Here is a 21,283-nt window from a genome sequence, read left to right on the forward strand (position 1 = left end):
CTTGTTGGTAGGCAACGGCCCTTTTTCAGTCAAGCATTTTCAGATTAGCTCAGTCAGTCTGTGAAGCAGTCAGTGTCAGCACTTGCGCGAGCTCGCTTTTTCTCTAACTAATGTTAACATTACACACTTTAAGACACTTTGTTTGAGGATATAAAAGGAGGTACGGTGGTGTAGTGGTAAGCACTATCGCCTCACAGCTCGAAGGTCGGCGGTTCGATTCCCACCTGGGACGATGTGAACGCTGAAGGAATGCGTGCCCGTCCGCATGTCCTCGAGTGCCCACCGCCCGGGTGGGGTCGTCAAAAGGGCCTTTCTGTGTGGATTTTGCATGTTCTCCCCGTGCCTCCCGGGGGTTTCCTTCATATAGGAACCCCCTTCAGAGGGAGGAGAACTGGTTGGAATAGTGTGAACCTCCCACGTGCTATGTCCTACCGGTGAAGCTTCCCCTGTCAGGTGAAAAGAAGCGGCTGGCTAACTGCCCATGTCTCGGAGGAAGCATGGAGCCAGTTTCGGCTCTCCCCAGATCGGCAGAGGGTGGAGTAGCAACCAGGATAAAGAAATTACGTTAGCACTAATGGGGGATAAAAAATCGGGGGGGAGGGGAATATAAAATAAAAACTTTGTTTGAGGATATCAACGTTATTCACTAGTCTAAAGATAGTTCTACCATCAAGAACATATAAAGCAAAAAAAAAATTTATTTGCAGAAGTCATCATTGATATTTGGTGTTAGCTAACGTTAGGTAACGTTATTATTTTTAGCTAAAGTTAATGTTATCTGTCTCCACACTTCTGTCAACTGACATATGCATTTGCTTTTGAAAATAAACAGCGTATAACAGCAATATAATATAACAGTAATATAATAGCGAGTTGCTTTCCCTCCCAATGAAAGACAAAGCACACAATGTCCTATGAATGTGTCCTAAAATGTGACAAGCCTTGCAAGCCCACTGATACAATAAATCAAGGCAAATGGGACAGCTTACAATTAAAAGCCCAAGACTGGTCAGGACTTGATAAATTTGATGATGTTTACACCACCACCTCCTGGGAAGATGGGCCAACCAATCGGTACATGCATTTGTCATGTTATATTTATATTTAATCTTCAGTTATGCTTAAGCAAGCCAGACTGTTTATTTTCAAAAGCAAATGCATATGTCAGTTGACAGAAGTGTGGAGACAGATAACATTAACTTTAGCTAAAAATAATAACGTTACCTAACGTTAGCTAACACCGAATATCAATGATGACTTCTGCAAATAAAAATTGTTTTTGCTTTTGTTTTATATGTTCTTGATGGTAGAACTATCTTTAGACTAGTGAATAACGTTGATATCCTCAAACAAAGTGTCTTAAAGTGTGTAATGTTAACATTAGTTAGAGAAAAAGCGAGCTCGCGCAAGTGCTGACGCATGCTTCACAGACTGACTGAGCTAATCTGAAAATGCTTGACTGAAAAAGGGCCGTTGCCTACCAACAAGGTCAAGATTAAAAGTCCATACTCTTAACAAAAACTAAAACTTCACTGAAAAGGGACATTGCACAACAGGGATTAGGACTAGACAGTCAGCTGAGTTCAAAGACAAGTTTCCTTTACTGTGTGCTGATGAAATTTAGTAGCCTAGGATTCAGTTTTATTTTCAAAGTTAATTTCATTGTTTGTTTTGAGTTCACCTTTAAATTCAGCTCAAGCAACTAACCTTGCTAGCTTTGCATACAGAATACTATTTTATGTTAGGCTATAGTGCAAAATTGTTTTTGGTTCATTATGAAAATGTGATGGGATGAACTGGACACCATATTCTCAGTAGCCTACCCTATTTAATGGGAAACCGCAAATCAGCAACTGTTGTTTACACACAAACATTGACTTTATTGAATTCAAAAATCAAAATCAAAATTGGCAGCCATCTTGGATTTGAAGGTCAAAAATAGGTCAAATCATTATATAAACACCAAATATGTATTCCTTGACCAGAATAAGCTCTGAAACCATGTATTGTGCATCATTGTAGGTCAAAGCATTAAAAAGTTCATTTCCACAGCAGCCATTTTGGATTTTGGTCTCTCAACTATTTTCCCCGCCTTTTTTAAAAATACACCCCGGCTAAATTAGTTTATTAACCCTCCTAGATGACAAATCTTTGGCTTTGATCATCCCGGGCCACTTACTGATACTTATGCTTAAATTAACCCACTCATATTCTGATTTATTTCAAGAAAAACATTTTGCCTAGTGGAAATTCTAATTGGCTGGTAACTTTAAAATCTAGCAGCCATATTGGCAGGTGGTCAAAAAAGTTAATTTCAAGCCCTGAGAGCAGGTGGTGACATAGGAGTGAGTGAGAAAAGGATGAAATATTGGTGGTTAAGACTGAATAATGACATCACAACTGTTAATGTAAAATGAGTTATTCCTCTAAACGTGGCTTCAAATGCACCGAATTTTTTACGCTGGCGCCGTTCGGCCCTCAGCAAAACCTGGTAGCGAGGACATTTTTTGTGGCTCTCTCTATCATCAAAGTTACCCATCCATGGGTTACGGCATGACAATATTTGTTCGGCCCTCGGCAACAATCTGAGTTTCTCATGTGGCCCCCCATGAAAAATAATTGCCCACCCCTGCTTTAAAGTGTCTCTCCCCTCAGTCTCTGCAGAACATGGGCGCCGTGGTGGCGATGACGGGTGATGGGGTGAACGACGCGGTGGCTCTGAAGGCGGCAGACATCGGCGTGGCCATGGGTCAGACGGGCACCGACGTCTGCAAGGAGGCCGCAGACATGATCCTGGTGGACGACGACTTCCAGACCATCATGTGGGTTCCCACAAGTCACACACAACCTGAAAATATGACAGAATCATAACGTTATGGTTTTCCCAATGCTCGACATATATGACGATTACTGATGTCTGAGCTACCGTCCGGTCAGTTCAATGTTCGCACATCATCAGATACGCCCCCGGAAAAACGCATGTTATGCCGGAAACAGTATTCCCTCCGTTAGGGCTGGGTTCAAAAAAATCGATTCTCCGATTTTTAATCGATTTCTATTTTAATCCTTTGATATCGATTCATATGTCCAGAGATCGATTTTTCTTTTTTTAATAAACAGGCTAAAATATTGTGCTGTGTGTGGTAGTTGAAACATAGGTTCAAGTTGACGTTTATTTATGTTTGTAGTTGAAACAAAAACATAAATACTGTAGGCTACATAAATGGAAATGTTTGATCATTAATATCTACTTTTAGAAATGATATAGGCTGAAATCAAATCACTGTGCATAATTGTGAAAGTGTCTTTATTGACAGATGAAAAGGCTGTTATTTACCCTTTGTCACCACCTGGTGAGTAAATATATGTGTAACTAAAACCATTAAAATTGACAACCGGTCCGCAACTTTTTTCCCCCATGTATCTACTTGCCGCAAAAAAGGTTGGGAACCCCTGTGTTACATAACTGGACAGTCATGTAATTCAGGTTACAGCTCAAAAAACACGTTTTGGTATCACTAACCAAATCGATATTGAAATTAATCGAATCGAATCGAATCGGGATTAATCGATTCGCAACCTTGTGAATTGGAATCAAATCGATTCTTGAAATTTGAACCAATACCCAGCTCTACTCTCCGTACTACCTTAGCTGCAAGGATAACATTAGCATCATTATTGCTGGGATATCAACAACCGGATAGCGGATATTTTAAAGCTAGATTAACAGCCCCATAGGAAGAGCCTGCCTCGAAATGGTTAACAAGCTAATGTTTTGGTCGCTCAGTGGCGTTTTGAGGCTGATGAACGTTGTTACAGGCAGCGGGCTTAGATAACATAGGTAACGTTAGCTAACACGGCGCAGTAATACTAGGATGCGGTCACAGGTGTGTGTTTATAAAGTATTTTACAACGGCTTTGAACGCAGCTCAACCGATCATAATCGAGGACCGGGACTATCCGTTTTATAATGACATTTTTAGCTGCATGTTCACGACCCAGGGGCCGGTTGCACCAACTGGTCTTAACTATGCCTGGTTGTAACTCCTACGTCGGTCTTAGTTAAGACCATGGACTTACGCCTGTTGCACCAACACAGCTTATGTCTGGTCTTAACTATGCTGGTCGTAGCAATGCGCGTCCATGTGAATTGCCAGGGAATGCACCCTGATTGGATGATGTTGCAAAAAATGTGCCTCGCGACCTGCTTGGAGCACTGTGCCACTACGCTCTCTCAGCCACTACTGTAAAACACCCTCCCTCCTCTCACCCTCCCTCGCTCCGGGGGAAAAATGGCGGCGATTGAGCCAGAAAGACAGTCTGAATGAAATTGAATGTAACGTTCCCAATTCTATGTATTAACTTCTAAAAAACTAACGGCAACATTTTGGAAGGCTAAGCCACACAACTAGTTAGTTATAATCTAACGTCGTGCTTTCAAAGACGGCGAACTGGCGGTGTTACGACGATGACGGTCAAAAAGGTCTCCGCGGAGATCTCGGTTACAGGCAGGCACTACGCCTCCTCCTGACCAGGCGTAGGAGTTACGCCTGGTCGTAGTGAAAATAAGGCTTAAGCCGTCTTGGTGCAACCGGCGTAGCTGTTAGGTCATAAAGTTACGACCAACTTAGCTTAAGACCAGTGTAAGAACAGTTGGTGCAACCGGCCCCTGGTCTAGAGACCTGAATGTCAGTGAGTGGGGGCGGGGCTACACCATTGGTCGGCCGTGACACGTGGCACACCCACACACGGTGTGAGTTGGCGCCTGCACGGCACAAAAGTTTACAACGCATGGTGAAATGTGACAGCAAAATGGCATGTGACCGATGTGCAAAATGACCGAGTAGCATTACTGCTGCCTGCTGTAGCAACGTCAAGCTAGCTAGAGTTTGCTAGGACAGGAAGGGGAAATGGGGTGTTTGTGCCTTCAGAGTTAAAGCATACATTGTCACTTTTGAGAAAATACTTGGCCGGAAGAAAACGTGTTGGTGCTGAGCTGGTTTTAGGCGTAGTCCACTTTTGAGGGAAGAATAGAAAAGCAAAATAACAAACAAATAACAAATAATAAAATTCAAACCAACAACACAATAACATTGAACACTTACTGTAGATGTTCAACCAAGGAATATGATATTTGAACATTGCAACTGACAGATTGTGGTCATGGAATTATGGCTTTGTTTTTGAATAGTGAAAAAGTCATGGATTTTGCACAGCAAAGAAATAAGACAAACAGCTGATTTGCAGATTCTGTGATGTTTTGGAAAAGTTAAAGCGATGTACATTTTGTGACCCTTCACTCTGCTGCTGTTCTCTGCTCTCAGGTCGGCCATAGAGGAAGGCAAAGGCATTTACAACAACATCAAAAACTTTGTCCGTTTCCAGCTGAGCACGTGAGTTTACGTTTATTTCTGACACACAAATCTTTCTGCCAGAATGCAAACAACAATTTAAAAATGTCATTAGAAAGTGACATTGATATTTTTTAGTTTGGAATGCTTGTGAAACTGTGATGGTCAAGAGCCTCATTAGTGATTACTACAGCAGAATAACATGGAGCTGATATCACCATTCATGTTCCTAACAGCAGAATAACATGGAGCTGTCATTGCTCCACCCCCTCTGCCGATCTGGGCAGAGTTGTAGACTAGCACATGCGGTATGGTGGCGCAGTGGTAAGCGCTGTCGCCTCACAGCTCGAAGGTCCTGGGTTCGATTCCCACCTGGGACGCTGTGAACGCTGAAGGAATGCGTGCCCGTCCGCATGTCCTCGAGTGCCCACCGCCCGGGTGGTGTCGTCAAAAGGGCCTTTCTGTGTGGAGTTTGCATGTTCTCCCCGTGCCTCCCGGGGGTTTCCTTCATATAGGAACCCCTTCACCAAAACATGCAATATCCTGGTTGCTAATGTGGTTCCTCCTCTGGTCGTTAAGGGCGCCTGTTCGGAGGGAGGGGAACCGGTTGGAATAGCGTGATCCTCCCACGTGCTATGTCCTACCGGTGAAGCTTCCTCTGTCAGGTGAAAAGAAGCGGCTGGCTAACTGCCCATGTCTCGGAGGAAGCATGGAGCCAGTTTTCGGCTCTCCCCAGATCGGCAGAGGGTGGAGCAGCAGCCAGGATAAATAAATTAAATTAGCACTAATGGGGGATAAAAATGGGCTAAAAAAAATCGGGGGAAAAAAAGAAAAAAGACTAGCACATGCTTCCTCTGATACATGTGCACACCGGCCAGTCTCCCAGTCAGACTGCACCGACGCACGCTCCAAACTATTCACACAGCCTACAGTTAGGCTGTAGGTAATCTATCTTTCTCTCTGTCTGTCTCTCTCTCTCCTCCTGCTGGTCTCCAGGAGTATTGCAGCGTTGACGCTCATCTCCTTGGCAACACTCATGAACTTCCCCAACCCACTGAACGCCATGCAGATCCTGTGGATCAACATCATCATGGACGGCCCTCCTGCTCAGAGGTACCCCGGGGCATCATGGGAAATGTAGTTTAAAAGACTGACAGATTGGAGTGAATGAAATTTCAAGTCAAATTCGTAGACTTTTAGCGTTAAGGGAACATGTTAAGTTTTCTTATTGATGCCTAGGTATCAGAATTTTTTGGTTGCGTTAGTTCACTCAATCTGATAGGTGACCAACTGTCATGGAGCTCTCCATTCTCCATTCGTTTTCTCAGTTTTAAGGCTGTTTTTGAGCACATAAAATATGATGTATTATTATTCATTAGATTAGCATTATATGGGAATGAAAAGCTCCCACCACTGCCATTAGTAACAGTCATTTAGAGAAACAGTGAAACAGACACGCCTGCAGCGGTGCAGCCCCAAAGCACTATCTGCCCTCTGCTCTGAAACGTTCTGAAGGACAGCTCAGAGGATGCTGTGGCCATTTCAGGAGAAATGTATGAACACACCTAGGGATGTTCGATATTGGCTTTTTGACCGATATCCGATAATGTCCAACTCTTAATTTCCGATACCGATATCAACCGATATCAACCGATACCAATTTTTTCCACCAAAATTTCACGTAACAAGTTACATAATGTAGCTTAATGTAGCTGAAGAGTTTAACTCATTGAGTGCCAGCCACTTTTGGAGAACGGACGCTCCCAGTGCCAGAGTTTCAGAGCTTTTTTCAGTGATTTCTCAAGGCCCACAGAATATTGTGTGATATTACTATGTAAACAATGAACACGCAAAAAGAACGATGAGACTCTTTTCTATCATCAGCAAAAACAGGTTTATTGATATCATTTTCCGTTCTTTCGTTATCAGCCGGAGAAGATAGCTTGATTTAACAAAAAAGAGCTGTTTTTTTCTAGAAGCTGAGATAATGGCCCTTTTGTGAAATTAAACATTTCAAACACATCACTGACTCTGAAGCTAATTTTCTGATGTAGTCACACCTCAAAAATAATTTCCTTCAATAAAACAGTGAAGGCCAGGGAATTTTGTTTGGCAGAATAATATTTTTAGCTGCAACCAGCAGCGCTGGCCCCTGCGTGCGCTGCTGGTTGCAGCTTCTTGCTGGTCTTTGCTGCTGGTGGGCATCGGATATTCTGGCTTGCGTTTGCCAACCCTGTCCTGCTGCCTGGGTCTGTCTGGGTCAGTGTTGTGTGCTGCTCTGCGTGACCCCCCCCCCCCCCCCCCGCCCCGCCCCGCCTCAACTGCACACTCCTCCTTATGGGAGGTGGCTCTCTGCTGAGTTTGCTCTGCACTGTGAAGGGTGCGCGACATCCAGCTTTTTTACAGCGTTTCCGCGTGTGTTTGTCACCGGCTCCTATGCTTCCAGTTGAGAATAATAAACAACTCCACGGCTGATCATGCGAATGGGCTGTCGCAGCGGGCATGGAGGAGCTCAATTGTGGGAGCAGATTGGCTGCTGCAGGCGCATCTAACGTTAAAACGCTTCATGCATATCGATGCATACGGATGCGATGCGATTTCCGTTTCCCCAACGACTTATTCTCTGTTTTTCTCTGCCTTTCTGTTAACCTGGAGAGCACTGTCGCCACCTAAGGGTTCTGTAAAATAGGTTATAGACCTCCAATAGCTACAATAGTTGTACCAGAGATGTATCAGGGATTGATCCACGTCCCACCGTCAAAAAACGCAATTGACGACAATCGTCGTCTTTGGCACTCTACGTCAGTATTTGAATTGACGACAGCTGTCGTCATTGGCACTCAATGAGTTAATATATAATATGCATGTTGTGTTAAAGTTGTAAGTGTTAGAGAAGCGAGCTTGTGACCGGAAGGTCGTCGGTTCAATCCCCGGGACCGGCAGGATAAATCTGGGTGGGGAAAGTGAAAAGGCAGCGCTTGCCCCTCCCTCATTACCACCACTGAGGTGCCCTTGAGCAAGGCCCTTAACCCCAACCGCTCCAGTGGAGCTGCTCAGTGGCCAGCAGATCAGACTGTGGTTGTACTGGTCTGCTTCCAGGTGTGAATGTGTGTGTGAATGTGAACAGGGCGCTCCTGAAAAAGAGAGCATTGCTCTCAGTGAGACTCCCCCTGTATAAATAAAGGGGAAAAAAAGAATAGAACTGTATCATGGAATAGTTCATGGAATTATTATTAGTTATTTTTGATGGAAGTGAAATTAGTTATTATTAATTATTATTATAGTATTAATAAAGGTAAAAAAAAAAAAGACAGATCGCTCATCGTGTTTCAAGCATCGATTACACACACACACACACACACACACACACACACACACACACAGAGGCAGGAGATTGATAGTGATTGATAGTGCTTCCCACAAGATTCCCAGCTCCTCCAGGCTGCATGTCAAAGTGTCCTTGGGCAAGACACTGAACCCCAAATTGCTCCCGTTGGTGTGCCAGCACCCTGCGTGGTAGCCTGCCGCCATCGGTGTGTGAATGGGTGAATGTACCTACCGACTGTAAAGCGCTTTGGATAAAAGCGCTATATAAATGCAGGCCATTTACCATAATAAAAAGCTAGTTTTTTTTTTTTAATCCCCCCCCCCCCTCATGATTCAGTACAGTAGGTGGCTGGTTGGTTTGGTTCCAGGCAAATTGTTGAAACAATTTATAAGGAGTTGTTCTAAATGTCTATGGAGAAATTGAATGGGGAATTCTCTGATGGAACGGGAGCTGAGAAAAAGTGGGCGGTCACTGTTGAGCTCTATAGACCAAATCACCGTGACGTCACCATGTAAACAAATTTACTTCCGGGTACCACTTGGGGAAGGCGGCAGGTTTAAATGTGCGTGTTGTCAAATAAATGCTGTCAAACCCTCTCGTTGTTTTCGGCCGACTACTTTCAATTTAAATGCTCAAACGGTTGGTAAACATGCTTGTCCGACGTATCTAGCCTTTCTTCTGTGTTTGTTTTATGTAGTGTTAGCTAGCTAATAACGTGTGTTTGTCTGTCAAACTCGCTGTTTTTTTGCAGACTCGTTAACGTTACAGACAGAGCTACTGACGCCACGTTAATTTAATTTAGCTTCAAGTCTACTCTGGTCTGGTCCAACAGGTAAATTAGCTAGTCTGGTCTCCACTAACGTTAGTGAAAGTGTTGTTATGAATGATATTAAACAACAACACAACACGAACGAACCATTTTTGTCTTCTTTGTCTGTTTTTGTCTTCAACACGTCAGTTTGTGCCGTCCACCGCCATTATAATGTGTGGACCCCAGGGGTACCCGGAAGTAAATGTAAACATCCCCGCTGATTTGGTCTATTGCAACATGCGTTCAAACACAGTACAACATTTGGACTAGACAATCAGTGAGTTTATACTCTGTGGCGTTTAGACGACTAGACAGTTAGTGAGTTTATACTCTGTGGCGTTTAGACGACTAGACAGTTAGTGAGTTTATACTCTGTGGCGTTTAGACGACTAGACAGTTAGTGAGTTTATACTCTGTGGCGTGTGTTGTGCCGTGCAGTTTGGGGGTGGAGCCTGTGTGAGTTTATACTCTGTGGCGTGTGTTGTGCCGTGCAGTTTGGGGGTGGAGCCTGTGTGAGTTTATACTCTGTGGCGTGTGTTGTGCCGTGCAGTTTGGGGGTGGAGCCTGTGTGAGTTTATACTCTGTGGCGTGTGTTGTGCCGTGCAGTTTGGGGGTGGAGCCTGTGTGAGTTTATACTCTGTGGCGTGTGTTGTGCCGTGCAGTTTGGGGGTGGAGCCTGTGTGAGTTTATACTCTGTGGCGTGTGTTGTGCCGTGCAGTTTGGGGGTGGAGCCTGTGGACCAGGACGTGATCAGGAAGCCTCCTCGTAACGTGAGAGACAGCATCATCACCCGCAGCCTGCTCCTCAAGGTCCTAGTGTCTGCCTTCATCATTGTCTGTGGCACGCTGTTCGTCTTCTGGAGAGAGGTCAGAGCCACAGCATGAAGTACATTTCTCTTTCTCATATATATATATATATATATATATATATATATATATATATATATATATATATATATATATGACAGTAAACTGAATATCTTTGGGTTGTGGACAAAACGACACATTTTGAGGAAGTAATCTTGGACTTTGGGAAATATTGATCCACATTTTTCATTAAATGGTGAAAAATGTGGATCTATATTAATCTGTCAGAAAAAATTTCTGACATTTTATAGACCAATCAACTCGTCGATTAATGGAGAAAATAATGGACAGATTAATTGATAATGAAAATAATCGTCAGTTGCAGCCCTACAGAAAAGTAAACAAACATTGTTGTCACGTTATTTTAAATACTTTGTGTGAAACCAGCTGAGTTTAAATTTTGTCTTCAGTTGCGGGACAACGTGATCACTCCTCGAGACACCACCATGACCTTCACCTGTTTCGTCTTCTTCGACATGTTTAACGCTCTCAGCTCACGCTCACAGGTGAGGCTAACACACACATCATATACATCACACACACACACACACACACACACACACACATTTACATTACATTACGACATTTGGCAGACGCTTTTATCCAAAGCGACTTACAATAACACATTTTTGTCAGCAATAGAGCAATCAACTATGGAGCACAGTCTATGACAACTACAACCTCTGAAGGAACAGTGGTACAAGTTTAGTTTAGGTTAGTTTTTTTTCGCCTTTTTTTTTTTTTTTTTTGTTAACACGTTCACTGCCAATGACGTGTTTTTACGTCAAACTAAATCCAACGGTTGACTGCCAATGACGCGTTTTTACGTCAAAAAAATGAATTTTTTTTTTTTGACCGTGGGATGTGCATCTAACTCTTTTACATCTCTTATATAATTATTGGAGCCACCGAACATGTACAACCCATTCCACCGACCCACTAAGTGGCGACAGTGCTCTCCCAGACTAGAGGAAGGCAAGCAAAAAGCAGTGTGAGGAAGCCATTCTCATGAAAATGGATGGGGGAAAACGCTTTTGTTTTCGCGCTGATTGCTGGCGGTGCGGGATTGCAAATTTGCATAATAGATTACGGGTGGAACACACTTTGAAACACGCAGCATAAATAAGACCAGAATCGCAAAAGCTTCATCAAAGCTCTCAACACAAACCACAAGAAACGAGCGAGCCGATCCAGACTTGCACAGCGGCCGCCAGCAGACAGGCAGCATAGACAGCAACTCGCTTGTCACACACCCGCTGCAGCCACGGAGGCAGGAGGAGAACACACACGGAGGGAGGAGTTTGAATGAGAGGGGTGTTTCCTGCTGTTATGGAGGAAATTACTGTTCAAAACTATTGTTTAGATGTCTGACGTCTTACTGATGCCAAAAATGAATGGTTAAAGTGACTGTTCTATCGAATTTCACAAAAAGCCGTTTATCTCAAAATAATTTTTCAGACGCTGAAACCATGCTGTATTCAACTGCTAATGCTTACATAACTACTAACTCTACAAACTAACTCTTTTAGACAGAGAAAGCACACATTCTATTAGTTCTTTTGAGATATTGTGTGTTCACAAAATCTTAGCAGAAAAGAATCCTCGGGTCTTGAAAGATGAGCCAGAATCCTCAAAAAAACCCTCTGGCAGAACCTACCTACAGTAAAAAAAAAAAACGGCTGGCAGTGAATGTGTTAAGAGAGAGAGAGAAATAAGTTAGTTTCAAGAAGGGCCCAGATGGAACACACACACACACACACACATACACACACACACACACACCACTCGACACACACGCACACCCCCACATGCGCTCTCAGCTTGCGCTCGCAGATGAGCCTCACACACATCTCCTTCTCTTCTTCTCCTCTCTCTTTGTACTGAATATCTTGTTGCAGGTGTAGGGTGTTTTTTTGACACGCTATTGACCTATACATATATCATTTGTCTTCTGATATTTCAGCAGCCAAAAACACCAGGTCACATTTCATCATAAATCAGGACTTCATCTGAACTAGCCCTTATAGTTACAAACATGGATTTTTGAAGGCCAATATTTTTGGAGCGATACTGTCAGTAGCTGATATTCAGTATCATTAAAGTGTAACTTACCCCCAAAACACTTTTTTTCAGCTTTTAACCAATATATATGACTTTGGGGGTGGTGTGTGAAGAATTCTGGTCAAAACTTCCACATTTGAGACCAAACTGTTACCATTGTACCATTTGTATCATTTTCAGCAGCATAAGTTCCCTCTATGGGTTGAACACTGCTTTTTTTTGGTGCCCTCAAATGAATGGGATATTTGGTACATTGTGACGTCACGGTGGGGTTAGCACGCGCCCCACTCATGTGAAAAATAGTTTTTTTCCCCATTGATTATTACTGTAGTTCACGCGGCGCGAGCCCTTTAAGACCAATGCATCCATGGGTAATGCCTACTACTGTGGCTAATATTAGTCGCTAGTTAGTTATGTTACATGGCAGTAAAACGCCACTAAATGACCAAATTGATAGAACTTTTAACCATTTCGAGTAACACTGTTTCCATACGGATCACCAGCGTTAGTTTGTTGTTTATAACGTGGCTATACTCATAACGTGTTCTATCTCGGATGCGTTATTTCGAATCCCACATAGGTTACGGTTGCGTTATTTCGAAATCCCACATAGGTTACGCCTGGCGCAACCTATGTGGGTTTCAGGACGAAAAAGTCTCGAGCCACTAACGTCATCTTTAGAGCACAATATTCCTGGAATGCAAGTATAACTAAACAGTTACATGTCCTCTGCATTTTACATAAAATTAAGATATTACGGGTTGTTTTATTTTGTATGTTACATACTTATTGGCCAAGATATGTTATGGGGGAGTAATTCTGCCAGTTTAGGAGGGGAGTGTGGGCGGCCATCTTGCCTGCAGGGTTTTTGGCAAGTCTAACGGAAATACTGTTACGAAATGACGTAATGTGGAAGCGTCCATGTGTGGGCAAAGAATAAGGTGAATAGGAGGTGGAAAACACTGATTGGCTGATATCCTATTTTTGCCATACCTGAACCATACCTGGACCATACCTGGACCATACCCGGACCGGCCAAGAAACGTCAGTCAGTCCATCCGTCGGTCGTTGCTCTTTTTGTCCGCTTTTGTACAGTTATGGTTACAGAATCTCTCTCCACCTCCCTACACTCATGTGTTGAGTGTAATTAATTTGCAAAAGAAAGAGACAAAATGCACAATAAACAGTTTGACTGATATCATTATTATTTTAATTTGATGTATGTATTCATTTTATTATTATTTTTATTATTATTTATTTATTTACTTATTTATTCAAATTTTCAATAGATATCAGGATAATATGGTTATTGTGAATTATTTTGGCCATGGTAGTGGTGCAGTGAAGATCTGATATGGTGACAGCCCTAGCCTGAATGTGTGTTCTGCCCTCCTCCATGTGTCCTCAGACCCGGATGGTGCATGAGATGGGTCTGTGCAGTAACAGGATGTTCTGCTGGGCCGTGCTGGGCTCCATCATGGGCCAGCTGCTGGTCATCTACTTCCCTCCTCTGCAGAGGGTGTTCCAGACGGAGAGCCTCAGCCTCTACGGTAAGACACACGCCAAGACAACAGCTTCTGTTTAGGCCTCACCTGAAGAACACAAATCTCTCCTAATGTGTTGTCAAGATGTGTTTATACCGGATACGGTATAACGTTTATTATAAAACGGCTCTCTCAAATCAAGCAATCTGATTGGTTCACAGCCATTGTATAATTCCAGTAACCGAGTTCAATAACCCATGGCCATGGGTTATTGGTTGCCATGGCAACTCTCTTACTAAAAGGCAGCCCTGCGCTCGAGCTCCCAAGTGTTGGGCTTTCCAGAAAGCTCTCAGCTTCTCAGCAAGCGCCAGGATTGGCCAATGTCAACTTCAGTCTCCAGAACGATCCAATCAAATCACCCGCACGTCTATCTTCTTGCTAGAGGTCCCGCCTTACAGTAGTGTCAAAACAAAAAGCTACTCGCTTGCAGCCAGACGCATGATGGCGCAACTCTCTTAGGCTTTGGTTACCTCAAAAACAAAATGGCGGAGACAGTTTTCAGATCCTTGTGAATCGATCTTCGCTTATAACTTTACTAATACTTCGCAGAAAATGATGTTTTGTACAAGAATAGACGCGGGCTAATGTCTTAACCCCTCTCTCGCGCGCCCTCACTCTTAACCCCGCATTTCTAAATAAGACGTAACGTTACTTGGTGTCGGCATACGGCTCTGGTGTCGGACTTTGCAAAAAGCTCTCAGCAAGCGCCAGGATTGGCCAATGTCGACTTCAGTCTCCAGAACGATCCAATCAAATCACCCGCACGGCTATCTTCTTGCTAGAGGTCCCGCCTTACAGTAGTGTTTCAACTGACTCTATCAGAATAAAATGCCAGTCGGACTTATAGTATTATTATTATTATATTATTATACTTGGAAACCGTTTTATAAAAGCAATATAGCACTCGAGCTGCGTGGTGTTGTGGAATATATAGATAACAGCTTATCAGCGGGATATATTCACCACAACACACTTGCTCTCGTGCTATATTGCTTAAATGTATAACGTTTGGACACAAAATGTTTCTTTATTTCTACCATTTTCCATATTTTAGGATAATAGTAAAGACATCAAAACAATGACATAACACTACAGACCATCTTGTGATCTTAAAACGAATGGGGGCCAGTATCATGTAGTGCCTCCACCTGAACCATAATGTAGGTGGGTCCAGACTGTGGACTGGTAGTGTATCAGTATAATGTAGCGCCCTCCACCTGAACCATACGGAATTGCAATAATGCGTTCAAACATGCTACAAAATTTGGATGAGATAAATTTGCTGCACATTGCTGAATTGCTTAGTCATTTAATATGAAAATAGTATGTACTGTGAACAAAACAGAGAAAATGTTAATTAGGTTATCTATGGAGCCGCTGAGAAGCTCCGGTTTCTGTTTGGCTGCAGACCTACACTCTAAAATGAAGTGACATAAGTTCAGTGTTTCCCATACATAAAGGAATTTGTGGCGGGCCGCCACAATAATATTTTGACCGCCACAATAAGATGTTGACCAAAAAAAAAAAAAACAGTGCACCTGAACGCAACATGCAAGATATCCGCTGAATAAGTGTCCAATAAATGTTCATGTCATTCTGGCCAATACTTCTGTTATAGCATTTCAGTCTGGAATATGGAATATCTTTCAATAATCTATGATTTAGCTGCTAAATTGTCAAATACCGCCATCTGCTCGCTACCCAGGCACTTATGTATGTACTTAACCTAACTAACTTAACCTAACTAACTATCCGGTGTGCACAACACTGTCAGCCTAAACTCCGGCTGACACCCCAAAAACCTACAATCCGCTACAGAAAAATGTATATTGTTTGTTTATTAACTGGCCCCTCGCCATCATTTCACGAAAGTGGCAAAGCAAGTTCGAGTATCCCTGACCTATAGGGAGAAATTTAGTTTGTCATTGTAAACCCACAGCACAGTAATGATGACATGTTCTTCATAGATCTAGCCTTTTAATTTTGCTCTTAAGCTTTCTCAAAGTACACCAAATTCATGCATTTTACTTTAAAATGTTTAAAAAAATCTCGCGGGGGGGGGGCATGCCCCCGCACCCCACTAGGGGGTCTGCGGTCCCCCACCACAAATACTCAAAATCCTGTGGGAAACACTGAAGTTATTCTATGGTACATTAATGTTTGTCATGGTACAACAACTTATGGAAAAATAAGCAAAATGAGATAATTGTGTTTCCTGAAAACTGGCTCAGGAGAACCAGCAGGCCGCAGCAGCTCAACATGACTGCACTGATGCCCTAATGTTACACAGGCTGTGGAGTTTAGACGTCGGTAGGGGTGGGTGCAAGAACCGGTACTTACTAGATTGGTATGCTTCCTGACTGGTAAATACCGAGATATTGATAAGCTCCTGGAGCTTATCAATATCACCATTTGTCAATGGTGCTGCTATCGGTATTTATGTGCTCACCCTGTACTCTGGGGAGTATGACTGCATCACCTGGATAGGTAGGATCAAAGCAGATCTCTGTACACTGAGAGATGCCTCCTCAGATTCAAAATAACTGCAAAGTCCAGTGGATGAATATAGCCGTCCCTAGGCATCAGACTAGGTGACGGGCTTGTTTTACATTCAGATGCTTTTGCATTCAAGCTTGCTTTGTGTGCTCAGACCTGCTGTTCCTGGTGGGCCTAACGTCGTCGGTGTGCGTGGTGTCTGAGACCATCAAGAAGGTAGAGAGGCTACGGGGAGGCGACCGCACGTCCAGCCGGGCCGACCACGCCTTCCATGAGGTATGAAAGAGATGGGGATCGAGCCCCGGGGGATGAATGACTTCAAAACCGTTTAGTTTGAGAGTTGATTTGAGTTAATGAGTTATTAATTTGAGTTAGTGTGGACCAGTGATGTCACTGGTCCACACTTTAACACTCAATAACTGTCAAATTAAATGACAGACTTCAAAACCGTTTGCAGTTTTCTGATATACTACTGATGTTATAATGATACAAAGCTGGTTGAAAATGGGCGGAGTGTTCCTTTAACTGCATTTTCTACCTGCTCTGAGCCCTGGGACACTAGAGCGGCCCACAGAGTTGCATATAACATGTAATGCATTTTCTACTAAGCATGATGTATAGGGATTTTCTACTAAGCATGATGTATAGGGATGATGTATAGGGAGTAGGCTAACAGATTAATTCATATTGTCACCAAAACACACATTGGATCATAACTTAAACCTAGTGATGTCATTTTGTGATTAACTCATTGAGTGCCAGCCACTTTTGGAAAACGGATGCTCCCAGTGCCAGCCCTTTCAGAGCGTTTTCAGTGATTTCTCGAGGCCCACAGAATATTGTGTGATATTGTAAACACCGAACACGCCCAAAGAACGATGAGACTATCTTGTATCATCAGCAAACAAAAGTTTATTGATATCATTTTCCGTTCTTTAGTTATCAGCCGGAGAAGATAGGTTGGTTTCAGCAAAAACAGACGTTTCAAACTAGAAGCTGAGATAATGAGCCTTTTGTGAAATGAAGCATTTCAAGCACATCACTGACTCTGAAGCTAATATTTTCTGATGTAGTGACACCTCAAAAATAATTTCCTTCAATAAAAGAGCGAAAACAAAGGAATTTTGATGGCAAAATAATATGTTTTAGCTGCAACCAGCAGCGCTGGCCCCTGCTGCGCAGACCCTACACTTTCTTGCTGGTCTTGATTTACTGCTGGTGGGCATCAGATATTCTAGCTTGTGTTTGCCAATCTGTCCATCGAGCCTGCTGTCTGGGTCGGTGTTGTATGCTGCCCTGCGTGCCCCACCCCCCTCAACTGCACACTCCTCCTCCGTGGGAGTGTCTCTGGTGGCTCTCTGCTCTGAATTTTCCACTGCACGTTTCAAAGTGCGCTCGCTGCACCCAGCCTATTTTCATAGCACGCCGCCGTTTTTGTCGCCGGCTCCCAGCGCTTCCAGCTGAGAATAATTTATCTTTTCAGAAAGACGCTCGTGTCGGCTGCTCCTTTTCTGGCAACTAATCATGTGGAGGGGCTATCGCAACAGACAGAAAGGCTCAATTGTGGGAGCAGATTGGTTGCTGTTCACAGGCACAGCTAACGTTAGCTCCAGCATGCATCGGTTTCCGTGTGCCCACGGCTTCTTCTCTGTTTTTTTCCTCACCTTTCTCTAATCTGGAGAGCACTGTCGCCACCTAATGGGTCCGTAAAATAGCTTATACACCTTCAAAATCCCCCATATTTTTACAGGAGATGCATCAGGCTTTGATCCACGTCCCACCGTCAAAAAAACGCAATTGACGACTTTAGTCGTCATTGGCACTCAATGAGTTAATCAGTGGTTATCGTTCACCTATATTAGCTCAGGTGCCTAATGGCTATTAGAGTTCACAGTATGTAGCCAGGCTGTGTGTAATGGCTCTGGCTCACTGTATAGAGGCCTAAAAGTCCCACTGATGTTACCAGTATATATTATAATTATATATTATAAATCTGTGCACGTTTTTCTAATCCATGGGCACGGATAAATTGTAGGCATCAGACATCAGACATGGAGTAAATTGTAATAAAATTGTGCCCAATGAGCTGCCATAATTAAGACTTCCATCAATGGGCCATAGGCTCAATCATCATTGTGTTAGTCGCCGATGGATAGTGACTTAACAGACATTTATTTACATGAAAATCTTAGAGATCATAACTTTAATCGGTCTCAAAAATGGTATTAAAATGAACGATCCCCCATCCCTAGGTATGACCCACGCTTGGCCAACGACGCATTCCACCAGGTACGACCAGCAGCCCGATCCAGCACAGACAGAGAGAGGACTCTGGGGTTTGGAGGAGGAGGAGGAGGAGGAGGAAGGTGGGGGGCAGGGGACGGCTGTGGGGTCTGACAACAACAAACGTCACAGACTGCACACACTGCTGCCGGGACGTTTGAAAGGCCCCCCAGCAGATGCTGCCGCCTGCTGGGGGCCCGAGGGATGGCTCAATCTAACGGACTGGAAAGGGATCTGGTCCTGCACTCGGTACTCGGCCTCACCACAGGCTCCTCCCCCCCATAGCTTTGTGAAAACCGCCACGGATCCTCCATAGCTTCCTGCATTCCTGCAGTTCAGTTCTCTCCCTCTCATTTGGACGCGTACGTTGACTCACCTTCTGAGGAATCGATATTTTTATAAGTGTTCTTTTGCTGTATAATTTAGAAGGTGTTGACCACTACTCTGCTTGTGTTTTGTGGTTAAATATAGTAAACACATTTTTGAAAGAGCGGGACTTGTTTTTAAATTCCTCTATAAGTGGGTATGGGATTGGTTCTTGTATTTTTTTTTTCCTGCTTGCACACTGGTCTTGAGATGAGAAGGAACCATGGTTTCAGTTGCACAGCCAATATTAAAAAAACGTTTTTCTGTCTTTATCCTATTCTCTTAACTTACTGCTAAACATGTGGCTGTGGCTCCCAGTCACTTTGGCAGATAGCAGCCATAGTTTGAGGCCACGTCTCGTCATAGACGGTCCGCATGTCTGGGAACGCCGACAAAATGTTAAACGGCTGGCGCGCGAGTGGGGTAAAACCGCCCATATATCTCATGGGCTGACTCAACAAAAGACGGTGCTGCGGCTCTAAACTACAGGTTTGGGGATTCTAGAGCAGAACACAAGACGTCTGCTCAGATGTGCGTTTACTGCGGTGGTTAAATCCCCCGATCGTGTCTGCCTGGGCTGGGCTATCAGCTAAATTCTAACTTTGCTGAATGGATGGAACGGGGGAATTTACCCCACCCTGACCCCGCCCCCAGGCTAACCCTCCTATTGTGGGCGTTCCCAGACATGCGGACTGTCTCTATAGTTTTGTTTGGCTGGTGAAATAATGGAAGTGGCTGGTCCACTGTGGCCGGTGGATAGTTTCCTTTAGATATCCTGATGCTAAATAGCCATTCATGCTAAATGTGGAATTAGGCCTAAAAAGCCACAAGCCTCTGACATGCAGCTTCAGGGTGCGACACAGATACTATAATAGGCTGTACCGAATAGATGTAAGGAAGCTTCACTCATAACGTCGGCATTCAAATTTTAAAGGACAATTTCGTTTTTTTTTACCTGGAGCCCTCTCCTCACATTAATTATTATCTGACGACTCACCCAGTGTTCTCCGGTGCGATTTGGAGCGTCGTAGGCGTTGTTGTGATCTAAATAGTGTCCAAGCCAGTCCTTGAATGGCGCTCCGTCGGGGCCACATGGCAGCGTGCTGTTCCTCCATGTAAATAGACAGTTTTCTTCCCGTGTTCTACCCATATCGTCATTATATGATCCCTAAAGAAACATCAGACTGCTAATCACCCCCGGGCTATTTCCACTAGTCTTTACCAGGGATCTCATTTCCTCATTCGGGGTCTGTGTCACCAACTCTCGTCAAGTCATGCGAGACTTTCCTGCCGGCTGGCCTGTGTACGGAAGCCCAGCTCCTGCGCTCATTCCTCTCACGCGTCTATCCTGTCTACAAGCAGAAGACTCGCTCAGCCCATTTTTCGGAGAATAGATTTAGAAATCTTACAACATGGTTCGATTTTGTGCATATCCCAATTGTGAAGAAAACTGTCTATTTACATGGAGTAACAGCACGCTGCCATGTGGTCCCGCCGGAGCGCCATTCAAGGACTGGCTTGGACACTATTTAACTCACAACAACGTCTAGGAGGGTCAAAATCGCACCGGAGAACACTGCGTGAGTCGTCAGATAATAATTAACGTGAGGAGAGGGCTCCAGGTTAAAAAAAAAACGAAATTCTCCTTTAAATCAACACTGGAGAGCTGTGTGGCCACACTGATTCATCAGAAAAGAGACAGAATCGCAATACGAACGGTTAGATTTCTGTCGTTTGGGTTGTTTTGGAATGGTGGCATTTTGCGGTGACGAATCCGTCCGTCCAGAACAATTTGAACCACATTGAACTTTTTGTCCGTCAAAACGGAGGTGGACACATGATCACATGATCAGTGATCACATGATCAGCGCTGGAGACGGACGGACACAATGGGTCAGCTGGCAAAAGTCATTTTCATTGTTTATTGACATTTTTACCATAAGATAATAAGCCTCAGGGCACGATTATTACTTCATTATTTTATGCCCTTACTGGATGAGCCTACATTCATTTATGTTGAAACTGATGAGTTATATTAATTAAAGAAAGTTGATTTAAGACAAACTAATCTGATGAATCACTATCAAATCGAGGATTTTGTTCAGAGATTTGTTTTATGGTGTCATAAAATATGTTTGCAGACATTCATTCATTGGAAAACCTAAATAGACGCTTCG

At 43.6% G+C, this 21,283-nt stretch overlaps 1 protein-coding gene across 1 annotated transcript in view; it reads left to right on the top strand.

The window, feature by feature from the left end:
• LOC310800040 (calcium-transporting ATPase type 2C member 1-like) overlaps window positions 1-19,132 on the top strand; it is a 183,865-nt gene extending 164,733 nt beyond the window's left edge. The window contains exons 20-27 of the mRNA XM_083662633.1: window positions 2,656-2,822; window positions 5,325-5,393; window positions 6,348-6,464; window positions 10,209-10,356; window positions 10,767-10,862; window positions 13,826-13,967; window positions 16,612-16,733; window positions 18,710-19,132. Of these exons, the coding sequence (XP_083518759.1) occupies window positions 2,656-2,822; window positions 5,325-5,393; window positions 6,348-6,464; window positions 10,209-10,356; window positions 10,767-10,862; window positions 13,826-13,967; window positions 16,612-16,733; window positions 18,710-18,715 (867 nt within the window). The 3' untranslated portion in view covers window positions 18,716-19,132. The remainder of the gene's footprint in view (window positions 1-2,655; window positions 2,823-5,324; window positions 5,394-6,347; window positions 6,465-10,208; window positions 10,357-10,766; window positions 10,863-13,825; window positions 13,968-16,611; window positions 16,734-18,709) is intronic.
• The last annotated feature ends 2,151 nt before the right edge of the window (window positions 19,133-21,283 follow it).

Source organism: Poromitra crassiceps (assembly GCF_964638095.1).
Source record: "Poromitra crassiceps genome assembly, chromosome: 29".
NCBI lineage: Eukaryota > Metazoa > Chordata > Actinopteri > Beryciformes > Melamphaidae > Poromitra > Poromitra crassiceps.